Below are 12,151 nucleotides of genomic sequence, written 5' to 3' on the forward strand. Positions count from 1 at the left end.
TCCAAATAAAGCAGCAGCTAATCTGGCCACACTGCTGGCTGCGTGATGGTCAACCTGTTCAATCGCCTGACTGCTTGTGTTTATTGCACCGGTGGAAATTTTCTTTTAGCGATGTCACTGATGTGTTGTGTTTTCAGAAGTGATAGAACCAAACACCCAGAGCGAAGGAAAGAAAACTCAAGTTTTCATCAACAGTAGTTTTTCTTTACATTCTTATGTAAACAAAGAGTTACAGTTCATCAGTTCAGTTATTTACAGAACCTTTTTAGCAACTCCCCTGACAGTTCGGGTGATTTTGTGGTTTGTCAACAAATATATTTTTTGATGCGTGACATCACAAGGGGAGGTTCACTTGTGCACTTTTCAGCCTTGAGAAGTTAAAATGAGAATGTGTAATATATTTACTGTCATAAATCATAAAATGACCATAATATGTCATCAGTGATTAAGGAAATATTGCTAAGAAGTACTCGCATCTCTGACACCAGCACTACAGCCACGGCATCCTTTGAAACTTCTATTGTGGTCCATAACTTGTGTCATTGTTCGTCCATTTCACGTTAATTACAGTTTTAATTAAAACGTTTGCAGAATAATTTAGTGTCTGTTAATGAGTCGTAACAAATCATTACTAATCTTTTAGAAGGAGCACATGTTAAGCTTTACACTGACAGACAACTGACAGTTATAAACGGATGAATAACTTACAGTGTAGTTACAGTTACAGTGTGACTTCTTGTCGCTTGTTATTATAATTTCACAATGTTGCACTCATCTTGCACTTGTGCAGTGTCCCTGCAGCCTGCTTCAGCTTGTTCACACCTGGAGATGGGAGGGAAACAACAATGAATCATACATTAAGTAGGATTTAGACCAGTTCAACATACGGTCTATGAGCCCAAGTTGCTATTTGGACTACAGACTTTATTTTTGGACCTGCAGTCGTTACATATTGCTCCTTTTAACAAATTATGTGATTATGTCGATGTGTCCAAGACAACTGGAATGAATGAAATCTCTTCAGTGGACTTTCCCTTTCAGTCTGTCATGTTTTTTGTTAATGCTCTGGTCCTTGTGAAAAAAAGATAACTTCCTCAGAAGCACCCAAGATTGACTCACTTCCTCCTTTTGCTTTCTCTCTCTTTCTCTCTCTCTCTCTCTCTCTCTCTCTGTGTCTCTCAGGTTTGTGGTGCTCCTCTTTAGAGTTTCCTGCTGTTACATGGTAACAGAGAGCTGAAGGCAAGAGGTAAGCTGGATTTTCTTTTTTTTTTTTTTAATTCTGCAGTGAAGTTGGTGGTGAAATTGGTATTACGTTACACCTTTTAGAGTTCACTGGGAAGAGAGAGAAGTGACCAAGCAAGAGCTTCTTGAGGTTTCACAGTTAATGTCAGGTTCATACCAGGGCGTTTGGATGTTGAGGTCAGTCAAAGTGAAACAGCTGCTGAGAAGCATCTTGTTCTCCTGTTGGTGGTGAGAATGGAGGTGGTAATTTAGGGCAATCAGCACCTGAAGCCTCCACCTTAAAGAGCTGTGAAAGAGACAGACAAACCATAAAACACCAGTTTGCCCCACTGTCTTTTGGCAGCACAGCACACCACTATTTAAAGCTCTTTGTGCCTTTGTGTTTGTCTCTGTGATACAGAATGTCATAGAGAGACTCTCCTGCACCCACACTGGGTGTCACTTAAAGAGGTGGCAGAAAAGGTTTTGTGCTTCCTGTTCGGTTCCTCCTCCAATCAGCTGATAGTATGAGTGTTGATGCTCGCTGCTGATGCCCTCACAGATAAAACATGTGCACATTACTCATTTGAGAAGTGCCTGAAAAGTGTTTTTTGCTATGCCTCCAGTTTGCCTTCATACAAAGGCAGTCTGCATGTTCACGCTACAGTGGAGCATTTTGTGTTTGTGAATTTTCGCCTGATTGGTGACAGTGTAGTTACCTGAAACAATCAGCTGGGTAGCACAATCATTTATTTGATTAAATTGTGCTTTACTGACTTTATTAATCAGGTGCGACAAATCCAATCACCTTTTATTAGTAGCAGAGGATAAAAACCATGTCCAGCCACAGTCACTATTTAACCGCAAAGATGGATGTGAATTATTATTTGACTGTAATTAGATTATCTGAAGTGGGGTTGTATGAGGTACTGAAAGAGTTTATTACCTCCAGTAATATATATATATATATATATATATACACACATATATATATATATATATATATATGTGTATATTTAAGTGTACGCTGTATTTAGAATGTTTTCACGACTCTACCTCGCCTTCAGAAAGCTCCCTCCAGGAAAAACAGTAACCTTGAAGAACAGGAAGCTGCTGGACTATCACTGCTTCAGTCGGTTAGTTTGTTCATGTTGTTGTGTGATTTCTCACCATTCGGTGAATCACAGGTTCTTCTCACTGGGCCTTTTTGCTTTTAGAGAGAGTGATATTTGGATTATTTAATAGAGGTTTCCTGTCAGAAAAGGCTGTCTGACAGCAAGGGAAGGAGGTGAAAATATTCTAAATATAGCGTACACTTTAACTTATATTGATTTTTTTTTAGGGTGGAGCTTTTATTAAGTGGCTAAAGTAAGTTTTTGCTGCTGACCTGAAGGGCTGACACAGAGACATTATTATATTACTGTATTACTGTATTATATATACTGTATTATATGTATATACATATGAAGACCAAAAAGAAAGAGGTTCATAGATGCATACATAAATAAGGTTTGTAAGGCATCATGAATTCCAGATTTGTCAGAGTAATGTGTCATTTCAGTTTCATTGTATTTTACTCATTTATTCTCATCCCACATAACATATGAAAAACATTTTCGAAATCCACCCAGGAAAAATTAACATAAATGCATTCACAAAATAAATGTTCCTGTCAGTATTACAGAATAAGATCGAAGCCATCTTTAAATGCTTCTCCACGGAGACGTGACTCGCTCGTACTGAATGTGACTGCCTGGTTTGTCCCCTGGTCTGAAATCTCCCAGGGTTCAGAACAAGCTGGAAGGTCAAAGGTTGAAAGTTCAGGGCATATTGAGTCAGGACATATTGAGAGCAATATGAGTACAGGAGCATTAGCATGGGCTGACGGGATTAGTGTCGACAGGCGCAAATACCGTAAGGAGTGGAATTATCTTTCTGAGCTCATCTCACCTAGACACACATAGAGTAGGTGAGCGCTGGCGTGAGCTATGGACGCATCTATGAGGGGTGATTTGTGCCATGACCCACACACACACTCGCATGCTTTGCCTGGTGATCAGGTGCGAGGAGATGTTTGTGACAAGGTTTCCGAGTTTTTCACTAAATTGATTTATTATCCAGCTTGGCTCGTGGCGCCATTAGACAGATGACTGAAGTTCGTCTGTGCGAGTCATGGGATCCTCTTAAATTTGCAGTGGTTTCTTTTTGTGCAGGGAGGTCACTTCCTGTTTGTTATGCAGTAACCCTGACAAAGTGCACAGTCCCAAATCTGTGTAAACTTCAATTACCAGCTAGCTTCTGTTCTTAAAGAGGAAATACAATGTTTAAAGTAGAAAAGGTAAAGGAAACCTCTCTTAGCAGCAGAAGCATGGGTGTTATGGATGTTATAAACTAGAGGAATGATAAAAAGGAGAATATGTAATGTATTTGCTGTAATAAATCATAAAACGATCATGATATGTCATCAGAGATTAAGCATGCAAAGTTGAAATACGCTACAGCTGCAGTGTCCCCCTGTGAAATTTCTATTCCAGGTGTGAATAACTGTTTTAGTTTGCCTGTTTCACTTTATTTGGAGTTCAAATTAATGCCAAATGTTCGCCAAATGAGTGTCCGTTTATGAGTTGTAAAAAATCATTAATAAGCTTTTAGAAGGAGTAGATGTTTATAACGGTTAAATTGAGCAATTTGTTAACAGAGTTTGGCAGGCAGTCACTCCAGAGTGTGTATTTTCAGAGTGGTGGGCTTTTTGTTTTCAGGATATCGCGCTTAACTTTACGTTGACTGACACATGACAGTCATAAACAGCTGATCGGGTCAGCCTGCCTGAGCTTCCTCGAGTCTAAGGCGTAGGGGGCGGAGGGAAACAACTTGCTTCAACCATAGATTATGTATTAAATAGGATTCAACCTATTGGATTTACCGTCTGTGGCTCAAACTGGCTGTTTGGACTGCAGTGCTCGTTTTTGCGCACACAATTGCTGCCTTTTGCTCCTTTAAGGAAATGAGCCAGAGAGAGATAAAGTGAAAGAGAGATGAAAAGACAAACAGATCGACTTTCTCAGCTTTTTTTTTTTTGTGCTGTTTATGTTAAAGTGCTCTGTATACGTCTGTTTGTGTGAATTACGTATACATTGACACAAAGGATGCACAGACTGTTAAGAAGAACCACTGACACCACAAGCATCTACCAATACACACACACACATACACGCACACACACACACATACACGCACACACACTTACACCACAGACTTCCCGCGTACTCATATCGCTCGCTCTTTTACTGACAGTGACTGTGCCACTTTTGAGAAGGGTGAGTGGGTGTGTTGACTGGAAACAAGCAGCGTTGACCCGACACAAAGTCCTGTCGACCAACTAAGGTGCTGCGGCGCTCGACGTGGAGCTGCCGGTTCCCTTTAAAACCCTCAACGTGTTCAGAGTAAAAGACACAGAAACCAGAAACAACCGGTTTCGTTTTCACCAAATCTATGGTCTCCTCTGTGAGCCGATAGTAGTGTAGTAGTAGTGTCAAGGGAGTTTCATTCAGTTGATTGTGGATTTAGTCAAGTCACAATGTGGATTTGCTTTTAAGTCTTTGTAAAGGGAAATTTTTCTTCTTAACACATTATACACTCTAACCAAATCTCACCATTATTCTGAATTATAGAACATTTACCTAAGAATTCAAATTTAAATGCTTTGACAATCTGTCAAATCAGAAATTAGTATAGATATTTATCGGCTAATACACAGGTACCAACATAGATCCTGATATTTATCATGCATCACTAAAGATTATGCAAGAGCCACTTAAGCACGTCTCATTTTGGTACATTTGTTGTTATTACATATTATTTATGTCCACAATAAGTCATGTACATTTTCAGTATTGTACTCTCTATGATGATTGTTAGATTACATTTATTCCTGTAGGTGACCAGGTGATAATACAGTGATGCAGCAGAAAGTCTTAGACAAGGTTATGGTACCTGGAAATCGGTGGAGGTTTGGGTCGCTGTAGGTTTTTGACAGTGTGTTTGAAGATGTGCTGGATATGTGCAGCACAGGAGTGATAAATAGCGTTAAGTTGGTGATGGATCAGGCTGGGATGTAAGTTTGATCACCTGCTGCGACGCTGTAAGCCATATTCAATAAACCCTCGTTCAAGTTTACCTGCTTCGTTAAGTGTGGATACACTGGGTTTTTCACAAGAAGGAATTTAATTAAGTGGACCACGAGTGAAAACATGATACTCTGCTGATTAAGTGGCTGAGGAACCTGGAACTCAGTAAAACAACCACTTCAGATGATCTCAGCTGTAGCCGCTTAACTTATAAGGAATCCTTCAGCTGACATTTTCAAGAACCCAGCTGATTCCTTTTAAAACAGAAAAAAAAATAAGAAAAGGGTTTTAAATAATCTATGACAGCTAATCATTATGCAATACTTAAATGGAAAACAGAAACAAAACAGAAAAAAACAGACAATGCAAGATCAGAGCTGATGTCATTATTGCGTCACAGGTTGAGGACATCAAAGTAGTCATGGCTCAAAAAAGTTTTTTTTTTTTTTTTACAAAGATACTTTAAAGATAAGACAAAACCTTGGAGATGTGTGCAAGCAAAAAACCCAAAATGAGCTCACAAAATGAGACTTCTGATTTCAAGTTTATGTCTTTTACCAGACTAAGATGAGCTTTAATTGCCTTGTTGACTTCGTAAAACACACTTAATTTAAATGCAACAGTCTTGTCCGCTGTTCCAGCATTCACCAACTCTGATTTGGCCAAAATAAATCCTTAATTCACCGCTTTAGATGTGAAAAAAATCTGGCTCTACAGGCTGTTTTAATCTCACCCGCTCTCAGGCCAAGAGCACCGTCCTGAGCCAGAGCAGCGCGGAGCTGCACCTGCCACTGTGGACTGCAGACTCAGGCGAACGCTGATATATTCGTCCAGCCGCCCAACCGTATGGCAATTGCAGAAAGATGGTTTATCCACTGAGTGAGTGCGTACCAGTTGGCCAGTCTGATCCGTTTGGTTAGTGTGAACTTTTTCAAGTAACGCTTCGACAAAACTTGCTGGCTCGTGTTAGCTAATGTGTTCAGGAAATTTCTTTGACTCCACCTGTTCACCAACAGAAACGGTGTCTATGTGTAATTCTGTCTGGTTGCTTAGCTTATAGTCTACATTTTTAAACAATACTTTCACTTTGAGTGTTACAAGAGAAAAGGGCAGGGTGAGGACTAACAGTTGTGGTTGTAAGGTGTGTGTGAGGTATTTTCATGTATAACTTTGGGTGTGGTCAGCATTGGAGGCACCAGCACTCAAAAAGTCATGATGTATCCCTAGCTTGTAGGAAAGCCTGTAGGGTCAACCACACACTGAGTGCACTGCATCACACATCACACATCACAGCCCACAGTTCCTTGCGCTGTGGGCTACCGTAGAGGGCACTTTATTATATTTAATCGGGAGGACACATGTGCATCTGAGGAGGCAATCACTCCCTCTGCCCCTTCAACAGGCAGGTGAGGTTGCTGGATTAAAACTTACCTAAGTGTGATAAAGGTCAGGACAGATCTGCTAAAACTGTCCTAAACTGTGATAGAGCCCAGGACTGACTGCTACACCTGTTGCCCCAGAGGCTAATGTAGTTAATTAATTACATGCTCCTTGGCCTTGGACATATCACTCCGTTGTAAGCTTGTCAATGCTAAATGCTAACGATTGCTGCTGCCAGATAAACACCATTCCTCATACTTTTGCTCTTGCATTTTTTGTCTTGGGGAAAAAAAGACATAAAATTCCACAGTCTTAAGATACCATATGCCTCAACATGTGGAGAAAGATCAAAGCTTGACAGACCTGCCGAGCCAAGTTACAGTTGTTGTTCAGCGGAGGGGTTAGCGTACAAGCGATCAACCGAAAGTGAAAGTTTCGTAATCACTTCATGCTACTTGACCTTTAAGGATCTCTTTTTCACTTTGGCACTTTTCTTTCAGCCGCGCTCCCTGCTAGTCTGGTTAACAGCCAAGCCCTCTTTCAATTTCAGGGTGTTGAAGATGGCAGTGTGGATCCAGGCCCAGCAGCTCCAGGGAGATGCTCTGCACCAGATGCAGTCTCTGTACGGTCAGCACTTCCCCATCGAGGTGCGACATTATCTGTCCCAGTGGATAGAGGGCCAGCTGTGGTGAGTTGCTGTGCAGGACCAACACAGTATTTTTTTTGTGTGTGTGTGTGTTGTATTTTTGTCCCTGAGAGTACATTTGGACAGTTTTTTTTTTTAGATTTAATTTATTAACCATGTGTGTTTATTTATGCATGTGTTTGTGCCGTTAGGGATGCGATAGACCTGGAGAACCCACAGGAGGAGTTCAAGGCCAAACGCCTGCTGGACAGTCTGATCCAGGAGCTGCAGAACAAGGCCGAGCACCAGGTGGGAGAGGACGGCTTCCTACTCAAAATCAAACTGGGACACTACGCCAGCCAGCTCAAGGTAAGTCTTTTTGGAAATAAACCTCCCCGCTGATCACGAGAACAGCACTGCATTCCCTGTATCAGAGGGTGTGCATGCTGATGTCACTTTCCCACAGGAACACACCCCATCAGTCGGACTCAAAAAACATCCTGCAATGTGGTTGCCTGTATTAGGGGAAACTGCAAAACTGGGCGTTAAATTAACGACTACCTGCTTAAACACCAAGGGAAATAGAGTGCTGCAGGAATGAGTCCTAATACCTGGAAATGAATTAGCATATTAGCGCTTTCAGTTCCATCATCTCCAAACAACTGGGTTTTTCTGAATAAGGATGTGTGTTATTTCCTTGAAATAAGGTCAAGAGTGGTTAACACAAGCTTTTCATATTTTGTTTTATGACTTAAAATTTGTCAGTAAATACTCCAGTTGTGAATTTCAAAGCTTTCATGTGTCGTACACAAGGGGTTGGTAGCAAGTGGCTTAATGAGTCTACGTTGGTTGTCACGGATGTTAAACATCATCACGTCAAACACGTATCACTCAGCGGGGGTGGTGCTGAGTCACGTGACTGTCACACTTCAAAACTCATAGAAGTGTGTGTGTTCATTTGTGAAGGTTATCTTGCTGAAAAAAAAACTGTGTCAGTATCATAAACTTCTGTTTGCCACAGAGCTTATTTTCTGCACTAATCCAAAATCCAGTGCATAAATCCCATTGGCTTTTTGTTGCGGGGACCAGGGCGATGCTTCCAGGCTGACCTACAAAAATACTTCATCCCTGCAGCACAATGCAAAGTAATGTCACTTCAAGGAACAATTTCTTGGTGAAATTAAACAGAAATTACACATATTTTTGTTTTATTAGATTATGGGAGAGACATGCTCACATGCAGCAGCTTTGATGTTTGCAGTTTGTAGCTAATAACAAGTTGCACAGAATGAATAAAAGAATGAAAGATGTATGTATATGTATATATTTAGTTTTCATCAGTCTGTGATGAATGATCGCTCCGATCTCTTGTTGAATATATTTGCTCAGTCAGTCGCACAACAGCTCTTTCCCATTTCAGATGTATTTTTTGTGGTATTTAAGCTGAAAGCTAACATGCCACTCAGCTGTCTGTTTGCCACTCAGGCCCTGTTCTGACCTGGTATTGATGCATTTTAGATCAGATCGCTCAGGTCGTATGGGAGTTGTTGAGTGAAGAGAAAACTTTATAAACTCTGTGAAACATTCTTGATTATTTGGACCTTCTTGTAAATTTTGCAGCGGTCATACATTAATTTATTGTCTTTATTTGTTTGAAAAACATTGTGTCCATTTGTCTCAGTGAACCACAAGTTAAAAAAAACAATACATGCTTCCTTAATATTTGATGCACATTTATTTGCATACAGGGTGGGAGAGTAAATCAGCTATGACAAATTCTTAATCATTCATGCCTTCTTGTGAATTCGGCATTAAATAGAAAAAAAAATGAGTTGTTCCTTTCCTTGTAAAAACACATCACTTTGCTGAGAAGAGCAGACATTAGAGTGCGCCAGGACACATACTTTTTCTTTCTCTGACTCTGTCATGAATGTCTCTCTTCATTATCTGTGATGTGAAAACATCAGACTTACTCACAGTCAGAAAAAGTAAAAGTTTATTCGCTCATAGTTCAGTTATAAACTTCTCAGCATGCAACAGAGTTTCTCTCTTGTCGGGCTGCTGGCAGCGCTGGCTGGCCAGACAGCGGAGGTAAAATATGAGGCCCACTGTGGACTGATAGAGGAGTTTAATAAAGGCCTGATCTTAAAAAAAGGAATGAATAAACAGCCAAATGTGCAATAATTGACATGCAACTGACAAAACAGCCCAAGTGTTTATTTGCATATAGAGTGGGGAAGTGAGATCCAATCACAAGTCACAAGGACGCTTCTAGATACATTTTATAAAGCCACGTGTGAACTCTCACATTCAGAGCTGCCCAGTGAAAATCACGATTTCAACATGTCCATGTGGTGTTTTTCATGTGTTACAGTAAACGCCACGTCTGAGAATTTCTTACTTTGAAACTGCAGTGAGCGAGGGCAGTTACAAAAACACGGATTCATGCAGGCTGGTTATATGATGTCGTAAACGTAAGGAATCAATCCTGTTAGTCGCAGAGTTGCCTCTATATCATTAGCTGTGCTGCTCAGCCCACAGGAGAAGCTGGATGTAGCTGTGATTAACTATCAAAACAAAGGAGGAGGCAGGTGCAGCTACTTTGGGGTAGGGATGGCATATACATGAACAATTTTGTAATCCATTTTAACAAGGTGTTTGAACTTATTTTGCAAAAGAAAACACATCAGACAGTTTATTACTTCTTGCAGAGCGTTTCTTTAAAACATGACTGGAGGTGGACTTCAGTGCCAGGTCTGAACAGGACTTCAGTGAGTGTAAATGCAGTGACTTCATGGCTTCGGTTTGCAGAGAGAGCTCGGTTGTGTGGGGGATGGTGGGGCCAAAATGTGAGAACACACCAGGGAATCAAATGACACAAAAACAACTGGAGAAATATCAAAATGAGATCATAAAACACCTGCTCAGACGGTAGCCATGTTTTCAGCAAACACTCACGTTTAAATAATCTACAGATGATAAACAAGTGGTTGGAACGTGCAGCCGTTCAACTCGGGAGCTGTAGTTCTTAGAAAGAGCGAACGGTGCACTAAATGTTTTAGAACAGGTTGTATCCACCATGAGGAAAACAAGAGGACAGCCCAAGCGAGGGCCTTGGTAGCCAGCCAGCGCTGCTATTTATGATCGAGCTCCCTCCTCACAGATCCGTTCTTCTGTTTGTCTTCTCCCCTCCCTGAAACCAGCCAGAAAAACAGGGAGAAGGGGACTGGCTGTGCAGAATCAAACTGCAATCCTGAATTCCTGCCGCTCTGTTTTCCCTTCTTGTGAGGATGGATTTATTGATGTGGTTGAGTGTGGTATATGAAGTGTGTCCTGTATGTGTTACGTTAGTAGTCTGTTACATTAGAGATCATTATTATTATTACCCACAAAGTCAGAATAACAGAGGTGGACCAATACTGTGCCCTTTTTTTTGAAACTTTCTTTTAATTGGTGTTTTTAGGCTAAAAATAGAAGACATTAATACAATCCAGGTTCGTTCAATTTCACAGACAGAAGGTTACATACTGTAGAGTATGTTGTCCATTTTTTCCAGTATTTTATAGATTTTTCAGTTCATGGTCAAAGAAAAGGTTGATATCTCCATACAGTGTATTTCATTGACAATTGCAATCCAGTCATTCCTTGATGGCGCGTTTCCTTGCATCCACGTCTGTGTGACGGTTTCCTCACTTGCAACCAAGGCCGGTACTTCATAAAGATATTTTCTATATATATATGTATATTCTTCCTGGGCCATGAGTTTTTCCAGGATTTCATTCTTCAATTCACTGGCAATGGCAATAGTCTGCCGTTGATTTACCACAGCGCCTTGAACATCCTGTTCCTGAGAAGCCACAAAACGTCTTTTATGTTCTTCCAGCAAAATTCTTGCCAGGATCTTCAGATTGGTAGTCCTAGACTGATGTTCCCAAATATTCCAATCATCCTCAGATATCTCCAAGCCCCATTCCCTCTCCCATTTCTGTCTAACCTGGACTGTAAGATCATTTTTAGATATTTGTAATCTATTATGTATTTGCAATACATATTTTGGTTGTCTTTAGTCTTATATGCATCAATTAATATATTGATTAAAGGAGCAATATGTAACAATCGTTGACTATAGCTGAGTTGTTTTCCCCTGTTGCTCCTCCCCAGACTTGAGGAAGCTCAGGCACTCTGCTGAAACACTGTAGGAGCACAAGACGAGTTCAGCATTGTAATTTACCAACAATAAGTGAAGATGAGTCCACTGTACGTTGTTCAGCTGTTTAGAATTGTCCGTTGTCTGTCAGTATAAAGGTAAGCCTGTTATTCTGAAAATTCGCAGTTTATTGACTCTCTGCCACCTGTCTGCCAGACTCCATTAACAAATTGCTCAGGTTAACCATCATAAACGGCTACACCTTCTACGAGATTATTAATGATTTCCTATGACTCACAAAGAAACGCTTGCTCATTCAGAAACCTTTTGGCATTAATTTGAACTCTAACTAACTTGAAATGTGCAAACAAAAACAGTTACTCTGGCCCGGAACAGAAAGTTCAAAGGAGGACACCTCAGCTGTAGAGTTGTCGTGAGAGAAGCGCGTATTTCAACTTTGCATGTTTCCTTAATATCTGATGACATATCGTGGTGATTTTATGATTTATTACAGTAGATATATTTCAGACTTCTCCTTTAAATTCTTAATTGTAAGCCATCCTTTTCAGCATTCTTGTACGCTTCTCAAAAAGAAACCTTTTGCAAGGTGACGCCTTTTCCGTCAGGGCTGATGCAACTTCATTCTCCCAC

At 40.6% G+C, this 12,151-nt stretch overlaps 1 protein-coding gene across 2 annotated transcripts in view; it reads left to right on the forward strand.

Annotated features, from left to right (window-relative positions):
• The window catches only part of stat5a (signal transducer and activator of transcription 5a), an 82,259-nt gene that overhangs the window by 49,890 nt on the left and 20,218 nt on the right, over positions 1 to 12,151 (forward strand). The window contains exons 2-4 of one of the 2 annotated variants that reach the window (XM_084745173.1): positions 1,183 to 1,246; positions 7,279 to 7,416; positions 7,566 to 7,722. In XM_084745173.1, coding sequence (XP_084601299.1) covers positions 7,289 to 7,416; positions 7,566 to 7,722 — 285 coding nt within the window. In that variant the 5' untranslated portion in view covers positions 1,183 to 1,246; positions 7,279 to 7,288. The remainder of the gene's footprint in view (positions 1 to 1,182; positions 1,247 to 7,278; positions 7,417 to 7,565; positions 7,723 to 12,151) is intronic. The other variant, XM_084745174.1, reaches the window with a different exon arrangement.

This window comes from Lutjanus erythropterus, chromosome 19 (assembly GCF_056507025.1).
Source record: "Lutjanus erythropterus isolate fLutEry1 chromosome 19, fLutEry1.hap2, whole genome shotgun sequence".
Classification (NCBI taxonomy): domain Eukaryota; kingdom Metazoa; phylum Chordata; class Actinopteri; order Lutjaniformes; family Lutjanidae; genus Lutjanus; species Lutjanus erythropterus.